Source organism: Kogia breviceps, chromosome X (genome assembly GCF_026419965.1).
Source record: "Kogia breviceps isolate mKogBre1 chromosome X, mKogBre1 haplotype 1, whole genome shotgun sequence".
In the NCBI taxonomy this organism is placed as follows: Eukaryota; Metazoa; Chordata; class Mammalia; order Artiodactyla; family Physeteridae; genus Kogia; species Kogia breviceps.
Genome location: NC_081330.1, coordinates 28868581 through 28887022, shown reverse-complemented (window position 1 = coordinate 28887022; position 18442 = coordinate 28868581). Strand labels below are relative to the sequence as shown.

At 38.4% G+C, this 18442-nt stretch overlaps 1 protein-coding gene across 5 annotated transcripts in view; it reads left to right on the top strand.

Moving 5' to 3' along the window:
* DOCK11 (dedicator of cytokinesis 11) overlaps positions 1-18442 on the top strand; it is a 184316-nt gene that overhangs the window by 132165 nt on the left and 33709 nt on the right. For all 5 annotated transcript variants that reach the window (XM_059049650.2, XM_067023760.1, XM_067023762.1 and 2 more), the window contains 9 exons: positions 1251-1317; positions 2755-2802; positions 4132-4274; positions 5530-5645; positions 8018-8155; positions 11743-11925; positions 14169-14282; positions 16969-17184; positions 17273-17330. In XM_059049650.2, coding sequence (XP_058905633.1) covers positions 1251-1317; positions 2755-2802; positions 4132-4274; positions 5530-5645; positions 8018-8155; positions 11743-11925; positions 14169-14282; positions 16969-17184; positions 17273-17330 — 1083 coding nt within the window. The remainder of the gene's footprint in view (positions 1-1250; positions 1318-2754; positions 2803-4131; positions 4275-5529; positions 5646-8017; positions 8156-11742; positions 11926-14168; positions 14283-16968; positions 17185-17272; positions 17331-18442) is intronic.

Genomic DNA, 18442 nt, shown 5'->3' with positions numbered 1-18442 from the left:
CGGGTGCGAGGATGCCTCGGGGGTAGACAGAAGGGTCCCGTTTGGCGGCGGAAAGGAGACCGGAGACCCGAGCCTCCTTTAGGCGGGAAGAGCCACTGTACAGAAGGAAGATGGCGCCTTCAAGCCAGCCTGTGACGAGAGGCTGGAGAGACCGGAAACGCAGTGACTTCTGGGAGAGTCACGCAGCGCTGAGCCGGAAGGGCGCCCGAAGGCGGAGGGGGGGGTGGACCGGAAGTCAGCGCTCACTTTTTTGAAACAAATCTAATTTGACCTTATGTTAGCATCTTTATTCCTGATGATCAGTATTTTATAAACATTGAAAACTATCAGTACTCATGGTCTTGAGTAAATTGAGGAAATAAAGTCAAAACCCACACACTCTTCCCTCCCTGGCACCCCTCCGTTTAGCCAACATTACCTAGTTGTCCGTCCCTATCTTCAGAGGCTCTCTCGGGGCAGGCCATTACATCATTGCCTACTTTTGCGATCCCTACCAGGTTTTTAAATTTAGAAGTGGACCTGCTGACACCATTAGCTATATCTGAACAGGATAAAAAAGGAATGGAAGGTTAAGTGAGGGCAATGTTTTTCTTTTTAAAAAAGTCTCCATGAGTGTGTTGGAAGTAAGAAAAAGGTGGGGGGGCGGGGAACAGCTCAAAAGAGAAGTGTATGTGATAGGTTTAAGGGACTTTTATATCTAAAATAGTTGTTCCATTAATGTGTGTGCATGTTTGTATATTGCCAGGACTTCAAGGTTGATAATCCAAAGGCAAAGAGGAAAAAGAAAGTTATCAGTCTCTTCCTCTAAAGTTTAAAGTTCTCAGACTGTTTGGTTCGCAGAGCCCTTTGAGTAGCAGGCGAAGGTGCTTGAGCCTACCTTCGGAAAAATGTACTTAAACGCACCATCTTGCATAAAATTTTAGGAAGCTTATTAAAAACCCCAGGTCTACTTCCCTTCCTCTGTCTTCAAGGATGATAAGCCATCCAAAAGAACATTTATAAAATACATAAAAATAATTGAAGTTGAAATAATTACAGATTAAAAAGTATATTTGGAATTAATTCAAAAGAATACAGTGTGGGTATTGGGCAGTGAGATGAGATAGGAGGGGAGGATATAGATGAGACAGAATTGGCTGTGAGTTAATGGTTGCTGAAACTAAGTTATTGGTACTTTGGAGTTCACTGTGCTATTTGCTGTAAGATCTATGCTATCTCAAGATGTAACACTTTATTCATTCCATTTTCAGATACACTCTTAACTTACTGGAATAAAGTATCTCCCCAGGAGCTCATAAACATTCTTATACTTCTAGAGTAAGTTATATTAACTTATTTTCATAAAATTTCCTCTTATTTTGGGGAGCTTAATTTTTATACATAATAAAATATTACCCCTTTTCTGTTTTCAACAGCTTATTTGTTAATAATGTAGGAAATGTTAAACTATTTTGATAGTTTAGAGGCTGACGTTCAGGTTCTTCACACATAGATAGAAGGAAAACATGGAGATGAAATACTTGTGATATAGAAAACTCTAGCCAATAATAGTGCATCCTTGCAGACCATCAGGAGTCTTTTTGTGATCTGGAAAACTGGAAGTGGCATCAGCTGTCCTAAATCATTCATTTAGAGCAGATGCTGGCTTAATGGAGCAGCTTAAATGTTGGAATTTAGAATTTGTACTCTTATGTAGAGCTGAGTAATTGTACCCACTTCAGAAATGCATATATATATATATATCTCCATATATACATATATATGGAGATATATATATGCATTTCTTCATATATATAATATATAATATATATAAATATATATATATTTATATATTTATATCTCCATTGCAAGGTCCTTAGGGAAAAAAATCTAGCCTATTTCCTAGGTGGGGGTTGGAAATCGTCCTATATTGTATGCTGAGCTATTTTTACATCATTATTGAAAGCTAAAAGAAAAATTATAATGAAATGTAAGAAATTTCTAAATATATAGTACACATATATGATACCGTGTGTGTGTGTCTACCAAAACACAAAGAGGGTAATCTATGCATAAAAACTTAGTAAAGTCTTTCAAAATTTTGCAGAAAATGTCAGCAAATAAAAGTTACAATTAAACAAAACTACTCTAATTATATTGAAATGTTTACTAATGAAAATATATGATGTTGGGGATTTACTTTAAAAAAATAAAGGCGGTAGGGAGTGTGGAGGGAGAGCATGGGACCTGTTTGGGGTAGAAGTTAAGAATGGCCATGAGTTGATCATTGTTGAAGCTGGTGGGTGCTGGGTATGTGGGATTTAGTTTGCTGTCCTCTCTACTTTTGTATGTGTTTGAGATTTTCCATACTAGAAAGTATTTTAATGCCATTATAAAAAATATAGCAATTGCCCCAATTTTTAGGGCTTAAGAACCTTTTTAGGTGTTACTGACTGTGCTAGAGACCTTTGCTGTGATACACACTATAAAGCACAAGGGATGATTTGCATTGACGGTTTTTTAAAAAATATGTCATTAGAATTGTCTATGAAGACATGGAGCTTTTTGGTGCTGATGTAATTGTAGCAAATAAATGTAGAAAGAGATAATATGGCAAGTAGTTATTTGTATATTTATTTTTGTATACCAAAACATATTATTGTAATATGATTTTAAATGGGTCGTTCTTTGTGACACATGAATTTTCAAATACTACTTGTTAAAATGCAAAATATGGTAAATATCTTATTAACATGCTATTGTTTTTCTTTCTAGAGTATGTTTGTTTCACTTTAGATATATGGGGAGAAGAAATATAGCAAGGTAATTCCCATAGCACTGCAATTTCCACTTTTTTTCTTCTCTTCCAACAGAGGGCAGTCTTAATTATGCCATGTATAACCTAGATGATTCATTTTGAGTTGACATTAAGATCCATGATTTATTTAATGCGTCTCAACTCAAAGTTGAAATTAATCTGATGTGAACATATTTTAAGTTTTCCAGAGAGTAATAGTTAGACTGATACGCAGAGTTTCTGTTCTAATCCTAGAACAGATGCTTGTCTCTTCTGAAGGAAGTGAGAAAGGGCTAGATCAAGGGGAAGGCAGGAAATCGTAAAGTGAGGACAACTGTAAGATCTGTACTTTTATCTACAACCTGTCAATACTTACCTCAGTTACTACCGTGAATAGAAATTCCCAACAGCAATTGGGACATGCCCTATATATTATTTATTTCTTCATTTTGCTGTGTAAGTCCTAGTGAAATAAATACTTAAGAAAACGTTTGAGGAACTGGAAGGAAAAGATTATTTGCTTATTTCAATAAGATATATTTCAGGGGTAGAGTTAGTCATTAAAGGAACTCAAATAGAATTCTTTTTCTAAGTAAATTCCATGGCACTTCCAAAAACTAAAGAGGCTGTTTGGATGGGGTTTATTGCTGAGTCTCTGGAACATCCTAATAATTCAGGGGATGATTTCCACTGTCTTCCCAGCACTGGGAACTGGTTTAGAACTGGTATGGTAACTACCACCATGAACCTTAACCTCTAAGATTCTGCTGACCTGCCCTCTATGTTTATTAGAGGATAGACAAACTCTTTTTCTTCCTTAGTTCCTGTATTACCCGGTTGTAATTTTTTTTAAATGGAACCTTAAAATTAAAGGAAAACAAAGAAAAATGTGCAAACAGACATGTTTATAGAGTAAAAATTTCTGCTCCAAGTTTAACTCGGGTCCAGAAACAGATTAGATAGGCACTCATTCTTAAAACATCTAACTCCAGGAATTCTTCCACCTTACGTCAACTCTGAGTATCCTCTCCCTGTTTTCTCTGACTCTTGTCTTTCCTTACCTCCTGAGAAAAGACTGGATCTTATTGGAGTGTTGTCCACTTTACTCTGATATTTTTGAGGAGAAGAAGGGAAGTAAGAAACTATAAATTCCTTACTTGTATTCGTATAGTATAAGCTATTTTAAATATACATTAAGCTTCATACAATTTCCAGTGATGCCTCATTTAAGCCAAGTAAATACTGAGCATAACACAGTATTTATGTGGAAACCTAGTCATTTATTAGTTTAAAAAATCTAATGTTGAGATGTATTCTCAGAGTGCTCCATTTCCTAACTTTAACATTTATTTTAGGGTGCATGATGCCTGGATGTCAAAACACTTTGGAATAGATCGAAAATCGCAAACCATGCCAGCTCTTCGAAATAGATCAGGAATAATGCAGGCCCGGCTTCAGCATCTCAGTAGCCTGGAAAGTTCATTTACACTTAATCACAGTAAGTGAAAAATGTGTGTAGGGTACCCATTTGAAACAGATATTAATACTATTTAATCTTAAAGAAGTACTGGCTTAAATCTCCAGTACAATTGATAATCATTTCCCATACATACATACAATTGCCTGTCTGTTTATGAATAGTCATTTCATCATATGTGAATATATGATAAAATATGCATGGAGTTTTCAGCAATTTTAGGTAATGATGGGTTTTTTTCTTAGTTCAATATCAAGGAAGTTAATTTTCCCTTTGAATTATTGTTCTTATATTATTTTACATTTGATATCCTTTATTCCTACTTTAATGCAAATAACGGCATTAAATATAATAGTACGTATAATATTTGTTTTTAGTTACTATTGTTCATTCAGTGATCTTAAGGGATTATCCATGCTGAGCTGACCGCAGAAATCAAAGAACTGTAAATAGTATTTTGACAAAGATGTATTTCACACAGTTTGAAGTACTGACAAGTCGAATAGGACAAGGAGGGAGCTACAGGGTTATATAAATGGAAGCTATCCTCTGAAAAACAAATATTAATAAAAAAGTCAAAGAGTGAGATAAATGTTCATTTCCACGCAGTCCTTTGGAGGTTGCATAAAAGGAAGCCAGCAGAACTGGCTTTGCGATAAGGGCTAATAATAAAAACAAATGTCTTGAGCAGATGCACCTGAGCTAATAGAATCAAGACCTTTAAAAAAATGCAAGTCTTACAGCCTTCAGCTTTGCTCTTTGTCACTTGTAAAAATATCAATATAATGAACCTATGTATTTCAGTTGGCCCAGAAGCTTTGTTTTCCTTCTGATTTAGAAACGTCTCATACCATTGGCATCATTGAAAACATCTGGCCATAGGGTGCCACTGTATGTAATGTAGCTGCGTTTCTATGAGTTTCTCATTTTTGCACACATAATTAACAGCACAGCCTAAAATGCCTCCTGCGTTATTTCCTGGTTACATCACCATAGTTCATCACTGAAATCTTGTCTCCAAAGAAGTGGGCACCTAATTGTTTGTTGCAGAGCTGTTGATACAGAGCTGAAGTAAAAATTAGTGGAATTGATGAATCCAGACCATATTTGATTAAGGAGTAAGTAACAGTGAAACTCATTAAGTCTGCAGGTATTGAAAGCCTGCTTTCTTTGTGTTTCTCTCTCTCTCTGAGTATTTGGGGGAGAAAATCATTGAAAACTGTTATGTGAATCTCTGTGTTGGGCAGTTTTAATTTTCTTTGTTTTCACATCCCAGGTTCTGCAACAACTGAAGCGGACATTTTCCATCAGGCACTTCTTGAAGGCAATACTGCTACTGAAGTTTCCCTAACAGTACTAGATACCATATCATTTTTCACCCAGTGCTTCAAGGTAAACATGAAGAGTTAGAACTCAGTCGGTATCATTGCAAAGAAAATATTATGCAAAAACTAATTAGACGAAGCTTAGTATAGTATAAAAGCCCCCAGGGAGCAGTCAGGAAACTTGGATGGCAGACCTAGTGTGGCTCCTGTGTGACCTTGGGAAATCACTGAGACTCGTGTGCCACATCCATAAAAAGAGAGGATTGGACTAATTTGCCCCGAATTTCCCTTCTCTCTTATTTTCCTGTTTAAAAACAGTTTTCTTTCATACTTTTATGAAAATATCCAGTGATTTTTTAGCCCAAATTATGATTGAGTCAGTTTATCCAAACACCCGTTGTCTTGTCAAGCCAGATGATGTCCAGGCAGGCTGGCTGGCTGGCTTCCCTCGTCAGGTGCCTAGCGGTTTTTCTCAGATGCTTGCCTCTCGATACAAATCATCATTGCTAGGATTAAAAATAAACTAAGAAGAAGCAATTATCTTGCAGGGTTTTTGGAGGTGTAAAATGAGATAATGGACATGAGAGTGCTTTGCAAAGTAAAGACTGTGTAACTATAATGAAGGGTAACGGTAGTAGGAGAACTCAAAAGTGAAAACTCTTGCTGGCTTTTCATCTGAGTTATACAGATTTGTTTTCTTTTCTTCCCCCCTTCTCTAAGTAATTCCGTTAATGGCTTCAGCCCTCCAGATTTACTATGGAAACCTGGCCTGTGCTTTTCAAAGAGGCTTATCAGGGAAGACTGAATTTAGATACTAATAAGAAATAGGCTGCAAAATCCCTTTATGAAGTATTAAGTTCTTTTTTTTTTTTGTGGTACACGGGCCTCACTGCTGTGGCCTCTCCCATTGCGGAGCACAGGCTCTGGACGCGCAGGCGCAGCGGCCACGGCTCACGGGCCCAGCCGCTCCGCGGCACGTGGGATCCTCCCAGACCGGGGCACGAACCCGCGTCCCCTGCATCGGCAGGCGGACTCCCAACCACTGCGCCACCAGGGAAGCCCAGTATTAAGTTCTGATTAAAATGCAACCCAAATTCATTTTTTATTGTGCCAGTAAGTAAGACATTTGGTCTCAAGGTTTGCATTGTATTCCTTCGTCCTATTCAAATACCTCTTATTTGTTTAACATACATCTCTTGGTAGATGTCAGGCACTATCCTAAGTGCTTTAGAAATATTAACTCACTTTTTTGTTGTGGGTCTGGAGGTGGAAAAGAGGACTGCAAATGGGCACCAAAGATCTTTTTGAGATGATGGGAATGATTGGGTTGTAATGGTTGCAGAGCTCTGGAAATTTACCAAAAATAATTGAATCATGTACTTAAAAGAGGTAAATTTTGTGGTATGTAAATTATACCTTAATAAACTTAAAAGTTACAAATGTGAACTCACCTTTAATCCTCACACTAGCTTCGTGATATAGATACTGTTATTTTTCCCATTTTAAAATGAGGAAACTGAGGCTCACAGGGAAGTTAACGTCACGTGGGTGGTTAGTTAGCAGAATCAGGATTCTGATCTAGGCCAGTTATCACAAGAGTCCATGCTTCTAACCACTACCCCATGCTTATTAGAAGCAGACTAACAGAAAGATCAAACACCATTCAGGGATTCTGGCTATCAAGGTTACTATTAAATCTGTTACAGGTTTGCATATTGTTTTGGTTTGTTGTTGTTGTTTTTGGCCAAGTTGTAACCTGGTAATTAGTTTCTTGAGGGATAGGAGAGCAGGACTGGAGGTGTTAACCAATGCATTTTTTTTTTAAAGGTTCACAAACCAATAGATAGTTCTCTACAATTTGTTGTTTCTCTTATATATCTATTTGCAAGGAACATTTAAACAGTTTACGTAGTCTGTTCAATTGTGATCCCTGTTATTATCTCTACTCATAGAGGGTTTAATTTGTTACCAGTGGCTAAAGATATCTTATACTAAACATACATTTAAAAGCAAATTAGATAATAGACTTTAAAAATGGAATTGATGTTTCCCTTAATTCTTACATTACTTTGTCAGAGAAATACAAAGCCTGGTTACCTTGTATCCATTTTTAATTTACTGATTTCTGAATTGAGGAGCAATAAGGTTAGGTTAATAGAAAATACTCTTCCCATACTAGTCCTGTATTTGCTGTGTTATACTGGAAAAAGACTTTGTTCATCTATTTAAAATTATGGAATTAAGTATAGATGTAGTTTACATAGTATTTTGAGATTTCCAAGTTGAAAGATGGCACAGATGATTTTAGATTATGTTAAACTTTTTATTGTTACTTTTCAAGCAGTGGTTTGATAAACAGGTTGTTGGTAAAGCCTGTTCTCTCATTCTAGGGGGAGCAGCATAAACTATTTCTGCAAATGTTTTTTTCATGTTTTGTAGAGCCAACTTTTAAATAATGATGGCCACAACCCGTTAATGAAAAAAGTATTTGATATTCATCTCGCGTTTCTTAAAAATGGGCAATCTGAAGTGTCGCTGAAACATGTCTTTGCCTCACTGCGAGCTTTCATTAGTAAGGTAAGAGCAGAGCTTTGTGGCTGCGAGTGGCCTTGCTTCACAGCAAGAAGTAAAGGGGAACAGGGGTCATTGCGAAGACCTCTCCAAACCTCAGATAAGGAACCATTAAATCCTGCCTTTGTAAATATTAGAACAGAAAAATACCTAAAGAGAGCCCGGCCAGGCAGTCCGTAAAATCAGCATGTGCTTTTTATTTTGTCCTGTCATTCCTTTCTGAAGAGTATCATTTTAAAATTACCAACTGCCAGTTTTTCTTCTCTTTTGCTTCTTTGTAAAGTATTGTCATGCTGAAGATATATAAGCTGTGAGGGTACTCATGTATAAGCACTTTGAAAGCAGAGACCAAGTCTTATAACCCCAGGGCCTTGTATGATATCTTGCAAATCGTAGGCACTCAATACATGTTCAGATGAATGAATCGTTCCTTTCAGTGCGAATTGTATCTGTGGGCTCTAAATTTTCAGGCCGTGTACCTCATCTAAACTAAAACTTCAGACTAGGATTTTAGGAATAAATATGACTGAAACAGATAGCAAAGATTTATTTCTGGTCTGGTTTTGATACCTTTTGAACATAATTAAAAGCATCAGGAACCAAGATGGAGTTAAAATTATGGAAAGACACAGTCTAGGCCTCCACTCTGGTATGTGTAACTCCAACAAGACAAATTCAGTTAACCGATCTGTGTAATAGGATAGCTGAGTATGGAAAACTGTTTTTTGTATGGCAACTTACAGGGTTTAATTGATATAGAAATTAGGTGATCTTGAAGGTTTATTTTTAAATTGCCGCTCTTTTTAAAAAATTTTTTTTATCTTTGGCTGTGTTGGGTCTTTGTTGCTGCACGCGGGCTTTCTCTAGTTGCGGCAAGCGGGGGCTACTCTTCGTTGTGGTGCGCGGGCTTCTCATTGTGGTGGCTTCTCTTGTTGTGGAACATGGGCTCCATGCATGTGGGCTTCAGTAGTTGTGGCAGGTGGGCTCAGTAGTTGTGGCTCACAAGCTCCAGAGTGCAGGCTCAGTAGTTGTGGCGCAGGGGCTTAGTTGCCCCGCGGCGTGTGGGATCTTCGCGGACCAGGGCTTGAACCTGTGTCCCCTGCATTGGCAGGCGGATTCTTAACTGCTACGCCACCAGGGAAGCCGTAAATTGCCATTCTTTAATACAATTTTTTGAATAAAGAAATAAATGGAAAACCGAGTTCAGTGCAAGCACGTTACGAGAAACTAAGGCAAAGAGATTGAGGAATAATTAATTTAACAAATTAATTTAACAGTTACTGGGTAGGTACTTACTGGTGTCAGATATTGTGTCAGGGATACAGTCCAAGGACTTACTGTTCAGTAGAGGGAAACACACACACATTGATGCACATCTACAAATACCAATAGGCTAAAAGAAGTCTATGCAGAGAACTGAGGGTGAACAGGAGAAGGACTGGAAACACTAATTTAGCAAAAGTTTCTCTGCAGCACTGGAGTTAGGATTTAGTATCAGCAAGCGATGAGACTGAAGAGGTCGATGGGGACCAGATGATTATGTCCTCATCTTAGGAGTTAGACTTCATCTTTTAGGTATCAGGGAGCATGCAAGCACCGTAATTAGATTTTTATTAAGAAAACTATTGCGGGTGGGGGAAAGTGTCTTTAAAAAGTAGCCTGGAAGCCTAGTCTCTGCCCTCATGAAGCTTTCAGTGGGCAAGGAGGGTGGGGCAGAAAATAAACAACTACATAAAACAGTAATTGTCACAAGTTCTAGGAAGGAACCAAGGTGTTGAGATAGAGAATAAGAGAATAATGATTTGTGGGAGTTACCTTACTTTAGATAGGTTTGTCACTTTTAAAATGAGACCTGATATATGAAAAGGCGCCAGCTGTTTGAAAAGCGTAAGGAAGAACATTCTACGGAGAAGGACAAGCATATGCAAAGGCCTGGAGTTAGGACAGAGCTTGAAATCCTGGGAACTGCAAGGCCCAGTTTAGCTGGAATATAGGGAGAAAAACAACATAGAAGGGGATGGAAGAGGAATCTATAGAGGAGATGAGAGGAAGCAGTCACAGAAGTAGGAAGAAAGGCAGGAGAGAAGGATACCATGGAAGCCAAAGGAGACAAGAGTTTCAGCATTATTATGCAGTGCAGAGTGCTCTAATAAGGTAAGGTGAAAAGGGAGTCCACTGGAATTGGCAATTACAAGGTCACTGATGATTTTGGTCATTGCCCACTCAGAGAAGTGATGTAGGTAGAAGACTTCTTTTTTTTTAAGTCAGGAGATGTCACATTAAAGTCTCCTTTATAAAAAATTTATTATTTATTCATTTATTTCTGGCTGCGTCAGGTCTTAGTTGCAACATGCAGACTCTCTAGTTGAGGCGCGCGAGCTCAGTAGTTGTGGTGCATGGGCTCAGTTGCCCTGTAGCATGTGGAATCCTAGTTCCCTGACCAGGGATCGAACCCACGTCCCCTGCATTGGAAGGCGGGTTCTTTACCACTGGACCACCAGGGAAGTTCCTGGAGAAGACTTCTTATAGTGGATTAACTACACTACAGCTATGCTTTCCCTTCCTTTATTTTTGTACCGGAGTATCTTGCCCAACAAGATTTGGTTTAATCCGGTGAGACTATTGATGAGATCTTTCAGTTGCCAACTAGAAAACATTTATTAAACATTCATTATCTGCATAGCATTGCACTTGGTGTTAAGGTGATAAAAAGAAGATAGGTTCCTATAATATGGGTTTAAATTCAATATTCCCAAGAAATAATTTTGAAAGGGTGGCCCTCTAGCTTCACACTCCCTGAAAAACATCCATTGTGTACCCTGGAGCAGCTTACTACTTGCTTGCCTAGACATGTAAGCATGGAAGATTGTAATAAGCCTATGTTATACATATAGTTTATTTTCCACAAAACAGTGAATACATTCTCAAAGTAGCAGCCACTTGTGTGTTTTGAGAATTAGTCACTTTTTTTTACTCTTTTTCTATGCCAACATGTGTTTTGATCAGCAGTTTATGAATAGAGGATGCACATGTTTATGTTTGTGTGTGTACACTTCATCTAGACCCCATTTTGTTTAAAAAGATCAACTGTATTTGCTGAATAGATTCCTGGTATAATTTTCTCAGCATTTGGAAGTTCATAATATAAGGAGCTGTTTAAATATAAAGCAAAAGAGTAAGTAATGCAGATTGTCCTAACCATTTTTAAGGCCCAAATTGAGACCCATCAATCATTCATCATTTCAGTCATTCATTAATTTAATACATATTACTGAGAACCTACTTATCTTCTTTTCCAGACCATTATGAGCCCTTCTTAGATCCGTAGCGCTTACAGTCAGTACCTCACATTTTTGTAGAGACTTGTATACTGCCTTGCATACTGCCTTGCATTGTTATGTCATTAATACATGCTGGTCTTTATGTTTTTAACTAGTTTGGGTTCTCCAGAGCGGAGCCCTAGTCTTATGTTGACTTTGTATCCTCAAAGCACCCAGCATAGTTTTAGGTGAGAATATAGTAGGCACTTGACAGTTGATTGACTTCTGTGATTGGGTTTTCGGATACTTGTTTATGTTTTTCCTGTTCTTTAGTTTCCCTCAGCCTTTTTCAAAGGAAGGGTAAACATGTGTGCTGCATTTTGCTATGAGGTTTTAAAGTGCTGCACGTCAAAGATTAGCTCAACCAGGAACGAAGCCTCTGCACTTTTGTATCTTCTGATGAGAAACAACTTTGAGTATACCAAAAGGAAAACCTTTTTGAGGACACATCTGCAGGTCAGTGAAAACCAAAGCTCCTCTTCTTTCTTCTATTCAATCTTTAGCCTCTATGTCAAGATCTAGAGATAACCCAATTCAATACAATAGCTATTAGCTGCAGGTAGCCATTTAGCACTTGAGATGTAGCTAGTCTGAATTCAGATCTCCTGTACATGTAGAATACACATTGGCTTTTGAAGACTAAGTACAAAGAAGTAAAATATCTCAATTGTTTTATATTGACCATATGTTGAAATGCTATTTTGGATATATTGGGGTAAGTAAAATAAATTAAAATTCACTTGTGTCATTTTACTTTTTAATGTGGCTACTGGACAATTTAAAATTACACATGTGACTCATATCATATTTCTGTTGGACAGCACTGCTCTACAGCATAGGTGTTAAGAGCATAGATTCCAGATTCCAGGACCGTCACACGCTCTGTGACCTTAGCAAGGGCTTCCTTAGTCTCTCGGTGCCTCAGTTGCCTCATATGTAAAATAGTGGCAAATATCCCTACCTACCTCGTACAGTTGTGGTGAGGATTAAACGAGATGATTAAGTAACAAACAAAGCACTTGTATTTTTCATGTTCCAGCATGCCCAGTTAGTAAAAAAAAAAATGAGAGAAAGTCTCAAGGTTTAGTAGAAAGCGTGGACTTTGGAATTGGACCTACCTGGGCTTAAATCATAGCTCAGCTACTTACTTACTTATGTGACCCTAGGCAAGATACTCAAGTTGTCTTAACTATTTGCCTCATCTGTAAGATGAGGCCAAGTATGTTTCACCTTGCAGTGTTATCACGAGGGTTAAAAATAAAGTGTGTGTGGTGCCAGGCACAAAATACCTGGCATATAATAGACACTGAGTACGTGGCAGTTGTTTTTCAACGTCTCCATGTTTTTTAGCTTATCTGATGAAACAACTCTGAATTAAACAACAATTGGGACTTCTTGGCTCAGTAGCCCTCTTCGTAATATGGGAAATGCTTGGTCATATTTCTATCTTCACTGCCATGCTCTGTCCCATTGCAGTTGTTTATTGGAGACTGGGTTATAAATGAGGAAAGAGCCATAAACAGCTTTTTAGAAACGTCATCAGTGATGTGAAGATCTGATAGAAGTATATGCTTCCTGTAAAAATCTTCTATATAGTTACTTTTGGATACTAGGGCCAGCATTATATATTAGGGTGTCTAATATTTGCCTTCATAGAGGTGTCACTTGAGTACCACCTTCCCCCAAAACATTTCTGCAATTAGTGTTCTGGTGTATCTGAAATTCCCCAGTAGGGTCCATTCTTCTGGGTTAAAACATCAATTTTTCTCAAGTCCGTTATTCAAATATAAATGAATTAATAAATGTGCAGACTTAGAACCAGGTTCTAAGTGGTCAATAAAGTGGTTAAGTAGTAGTATAGTATGATTATGATCTCTTTAATCCTCACAACAGCTCTATAAAGTAGGTATTGTTATCATCCCCATATTGCAAATAAGGAAAGTGAGGCACAGGAGGGGTAGTTCACTTTCTCAAACCCACTCAGTGAATAATGGATAAAGTCAAGATTTGAATCTAGGGCAGTTTCACTCAAGAGCCTGCCCTCGGCTCCTACAGTATCTTGCTTCTCTGGATCCAGGGGTAAAGCTTCCAGCCACTAACACCTTAGCCTAAATCATTTAGGCATTCAACCAAAGGAGCCTGAGAAATTAAAAAGCACCATTATGTTCCATTATACTGCTATCATTATGTAATGTATATGCCATAACATATACTGCTATCTAAACTAAATAGGCCCTAGTCAGAAACCAAGAAGGGAGCTGAGGCGCTGGAGTTGGAAGTCCAGCACACTGAAATAGACTAGTGGAAATGAGAAACCATCAAGAAAAAGGTCATTTATTCCCAACTTTGCCATAGCTACTACGTAGCAGGCATATTGAAAGTAGAGACCTGACCACCATTGTATTAGTTCACTAATTATGAAAACAGTTTTAGATCTAGCTGTGCCATGAGTTTGGAAGGTTTTTCACATCTAACCAACAAAAGTCCCAATAAAATTTGTAATTAGGGACCTCTGAAGTTGCTATTTCAATAGAAGAGTTTAAACCCCTCATGTATGAAGAAAATAGATTTTGATGGAACTATGTAGGATCTTCAAAAGTAGAATTTCATATGAGTGCTTATGGGTTTGTACAATGATGAAAATAAGCAACATTTGTTCAAAAGACATTTGAAAAAATGGTGTTTGCTTCTTCCCACAGATTATCATTGCTGTAAGCCAGCTGATAGCTGATGTAGCTCTAAGCGGGGGATCGAGATTTCAGGAGTCTTTATCCATTATCAGTAATTTTGCAAATAGTGACAGACCTATGAAGGTATGTTCTCACTTCAAGTAAAAAATTAGAACTACGTTCACTGTCAGGGCAGTTTACACTCCTCAAGTTAAACTGTGTGTTGGATTCACAATTTTTATATAGTGTAGAGTTTATAGAATGTGAGCTTCACAAGTCAGAGCTTTGTCTTGTACACCACTGCACCTCTAGCACCTAGAACACTGCCTGGTACACAGCGCATATTCAACATTATTTGAATGGATGGATCAATGGCTATATACTGTGTATACATAGTTATGATAGGTTTCAATTTTTTTTCTGGGCTTGATTTTTAAACTTGCTCAGAAAAGAAATGGGTCCTTTCTTAACAGTTGTTACCATTTATAAGATTGGTTAATTAAGCATTGAGTTTGAAATTTCACAAAACCTCCCTTATTAGAGTAGCTAACAGCTGCCTGATCCTTTGCCAACAGATAAGGAGTGTCACAGAAGGGATTCATTATTTGATGATTTTCCGAGTTTAAAGAATCATCTGTTAACTGGGGCTTACCAGAGATACTTATTGGCAAGTCCAAATCCAAGGCTGTCATTCTTCGGCACCAGTTGGCTGAGGCCAAACCCAAGACCCTGACCACCATTCCTCTTTCCAAGCTATATGCTTAAAACCTATAACATTGTGAAAATTCAGTTTTTGTTTCGTTGCATGGAGAGCAGGTTCTGATCTTCAGTGACGCATGCGTACAAGGGAAGAAGAATCCTTTGCCAAATAGAGAACTTTTCCTCCCCGAGGGGTCATCCCCATTCTTGGGAAGAGTCGTCTTTCAGCATAATTTGACAATTTATGTAAAATCTAGAAAAAAAAAAAAAAAAAAAGCTCACAGTCACAGCATACTTAACGTTTGGGATGTGTCGAATCTTTGTACCAAAAAAATATTCCCATGGGAATGTTGGTGAAACTGAAAAAAACACTTGAGTAGTGCCAGCCATTGTCAGGCTGGGAAAGTTTGCTTTTCAGCCAGTTCTGGTTCCTCGGGAGATCAGTATATGCTTCACCTACTCCTATGAGCACAGAAAAAGCTTATGTCATTTAGGATTTTTAAACTTATACCCTAAGAGTTTATTTGTACCCTTTTTTACCATCCTTAATTCCATGTTATGTAAAAGTTGGGTTAGCAACTTTTTCCAAGTAAATGGGGTCTGTTTTAGCCCTCCTTGATAGGAAATCTTTTTCCTGGCTCATGTCTGAAATGACTTCGTTTTATTCTGGTAGGGAAGTCATTACCAATAAACTCTAGTACAACAAAGTATAGCTTTCTCCCAGTAAATGGAATCTCTGTTAAGGTATAAGAAGAGACTTTACATATATAATTATTTTTAAAAGTCATCTTTAAAGAAGGCACTTTTAAAAATCATTTTCTCCACATTTGGTTATATTCACATTGAAAGGCTCCCAAAGCCCTGTACCTGTCCCTTACTCTCATCTTCTCTGAATCCTACAAATAATTGTGATTACTCCAGTGGGGTTAATAGGAAGCGACAGGACTTCCTTAATAGTGCCCAGGATAAAGAGGCAACTCGAACTTCGTGTTTTTGGGTACAGACACTTTGAGAGAAGTTAATGATCTCTTTAAACTCTTCAGAGTGTTATAAACTCTTATTTGCATAATTGGAAATTTTTGCAGTATGGTTTTCACCTTAGTGTATATGGTAGTTGGTAGATGGGATAAGTATGCTTGTCAATATGGACGAGTGACTAAGATGACTAGCTTTGGAGCCAAACTGTCTGGGTATAAATCCTGTCTCTACCACTTACCAACTGCAAGACTTTGGCCAAACTACTAAACTGCTGTGTACCTCGGTCTTCCATTGGTAAAATGAATTATAATAGTACTTAATTCATAAGGTTGTTACAAAATTTAAAACATGTAAAGTACCTAGGCCACTGCCTGGTGCATAGTAAGCTGTCAATTTTTAGTTACTGTTGTAACTAAAATTACACAATAAAAGTGAATATAGATTACACTCATAGCTGTAGAATTCACGGTGGAGGAGCTGGGGTTCAAAGCCAGGTAGTCTGGCTCCGAAGTCCGTGCTTTTATGTATTATGAATGTACTGCCCTCAAACTCATTGCCTTTGAATCCTGAGCTAGTGGGATATATATATATATTTTTAACATCTTTATTTGAGTATAACTGTTTTACAATAGTGTGTTAGTTTCTCCTTTACAACAAAGTGAATCAGTTATACATATACATATGTTCCCATAACTCTTCCCTCTTTTGTCACCCTCCCTCCCACCCTCCCTATCCCACCCCTCTAGGTGGTCACAAAGCACAGAGGTGAACTCCCTGTGCTATGCTGCAGCTTCCCACTAGCTATCTAATTTACATTTGGTAGTGTGTATATGTCCCTGCCACTCTCTCACATTGTCACAGCTTACCCTTCCCCCTCCCCATATCCTCAAGTCCATGCTCTAGTAGGTCTGTGTTTTATTCTCGTCCTACCACTAATCTCTTCATGACATTTTTTTTTTTTTTTTAGTGGGATATATTTTAAAGAATTGATTTAAAACTGTTTAGGCATGCCACATGCCAAGAACCAAGAACCAAATACCAAGATCTCTAACAAGGAGTAAAAGTTGTGTATTATTCCCAGGATTGGATGCCTAGGCTTAGAGCACACTGGTAATATTGATAAACATGTCTTTTTTGTTTGTTTTGATATTAGGCAACTGCTTTTCCCACAGAAGTTAAAGACTTGACCAAGAGAATCCGTACTGTTCTTATGGCCACTGCTCAAATGAAGGAGCATGAGAAAGACCCCGAAATGCTAATTGATCTCCAGTATAGCTTAGCCAAGTCCTATGCAAGTACCCCAGAGCTCAGGAAAACCTGGCTTGATAGCATGGCGAAGATTCATATAAAAAATGGAGATTTTTCAGAGGTGACTACTTATGGCTTTGTTCTAAACACAACCCTGCAAAACCCCTAGAGCGCAATCTGACAGTTCTTTCTTTGTCATCCTTTTTCAGGCAGCAATGTGTTATGTCCATGTAGCAGGTTTGGTTGCAGAGTTTCTTCATCGAAAAAGTAAGATATTTCTGTTCTTAGAGATGGGGAGAACTTCAGTTAGCACAAGAATTTTTATCTTTGTAGCTTGCAACTGTGAATGTGATATGATTGAGCTCTGAAAAATATGTTCACCTTTAGCCTTATTCACTGTTAAACAGAAGTTGTTATAAAAGAAAACTGGATTGTTCATTTGCCTTCTGCTTTCATTAAGAGTACAAGAATAAGCTAAATAGTACAGGGCCAGGCCTGATGCCCAGTGTTTATTCTCCAAGACTGTCTCCCTGGAAGACTGCCACGAATTAAATTCTTCTCAGGGCTTATGAGAAGCCCTGGATAATACACACCACTTATTTTCTCCTATCTGCCTCAACTTTACCAACAACTGCCCACAAATTATATCTCTACGGCCACTTTAGTGCAACAATATCTTGGTATTGAAAGGGAGTTGGCACATCAGCAAGATGGCCCTATAAGATGTCTCTCGTTTGTATACCCATCTCAACAACAATTTGGCATCCATACATGGACGAAAGTGCCTTTGTGGGAGCTGTGGGATCCAGCACCACATGCCAAGGGACCTGGGAGGAATTTTACCCACCTATGCATCAGGCAATAGGCAGACAGATCTGTGTCCTGTCTGTGGACCCTGCAGTGGCTTATGAGCTGGCTCCAGCCCCTCTCAGCTACAGTCTGGGATCCCCTGGAGAACACTGTCTTTAGATAATCACCCACAGACGAGAGAGCCTTGGGGGAAGTCCAGAAGTCCAGTGGAGAAGTTCCAGCATGCTGTTGGAGCAAAAATTATACAAGTTTGAATGCATTGGAGAGGATAAGAAGAACAGTTTGATTTTACTCGCGTCACCCTTTCCCCAGGGTGGCACAGCTCAGTGCCAAGAGAGACTTTCTCACCGTGATTTCTTCTGCAGGGAAAAGTGAGAGCATGTGAGTGGGTACTGCCTTTCCCAGCATTGCAGATGTTGCCAAAGAGGCCCATTTCTCTCTTGTCCCATCCAGAGTACTGAGTCATGAACTGAATGAGTGGGGGGCAGGAAGAGGCTGGGAGAGCAGCAGATAGGACTTAGAGGGCATTACAGGGACACAGATCCTACTAACCACATCACAGACTCCAT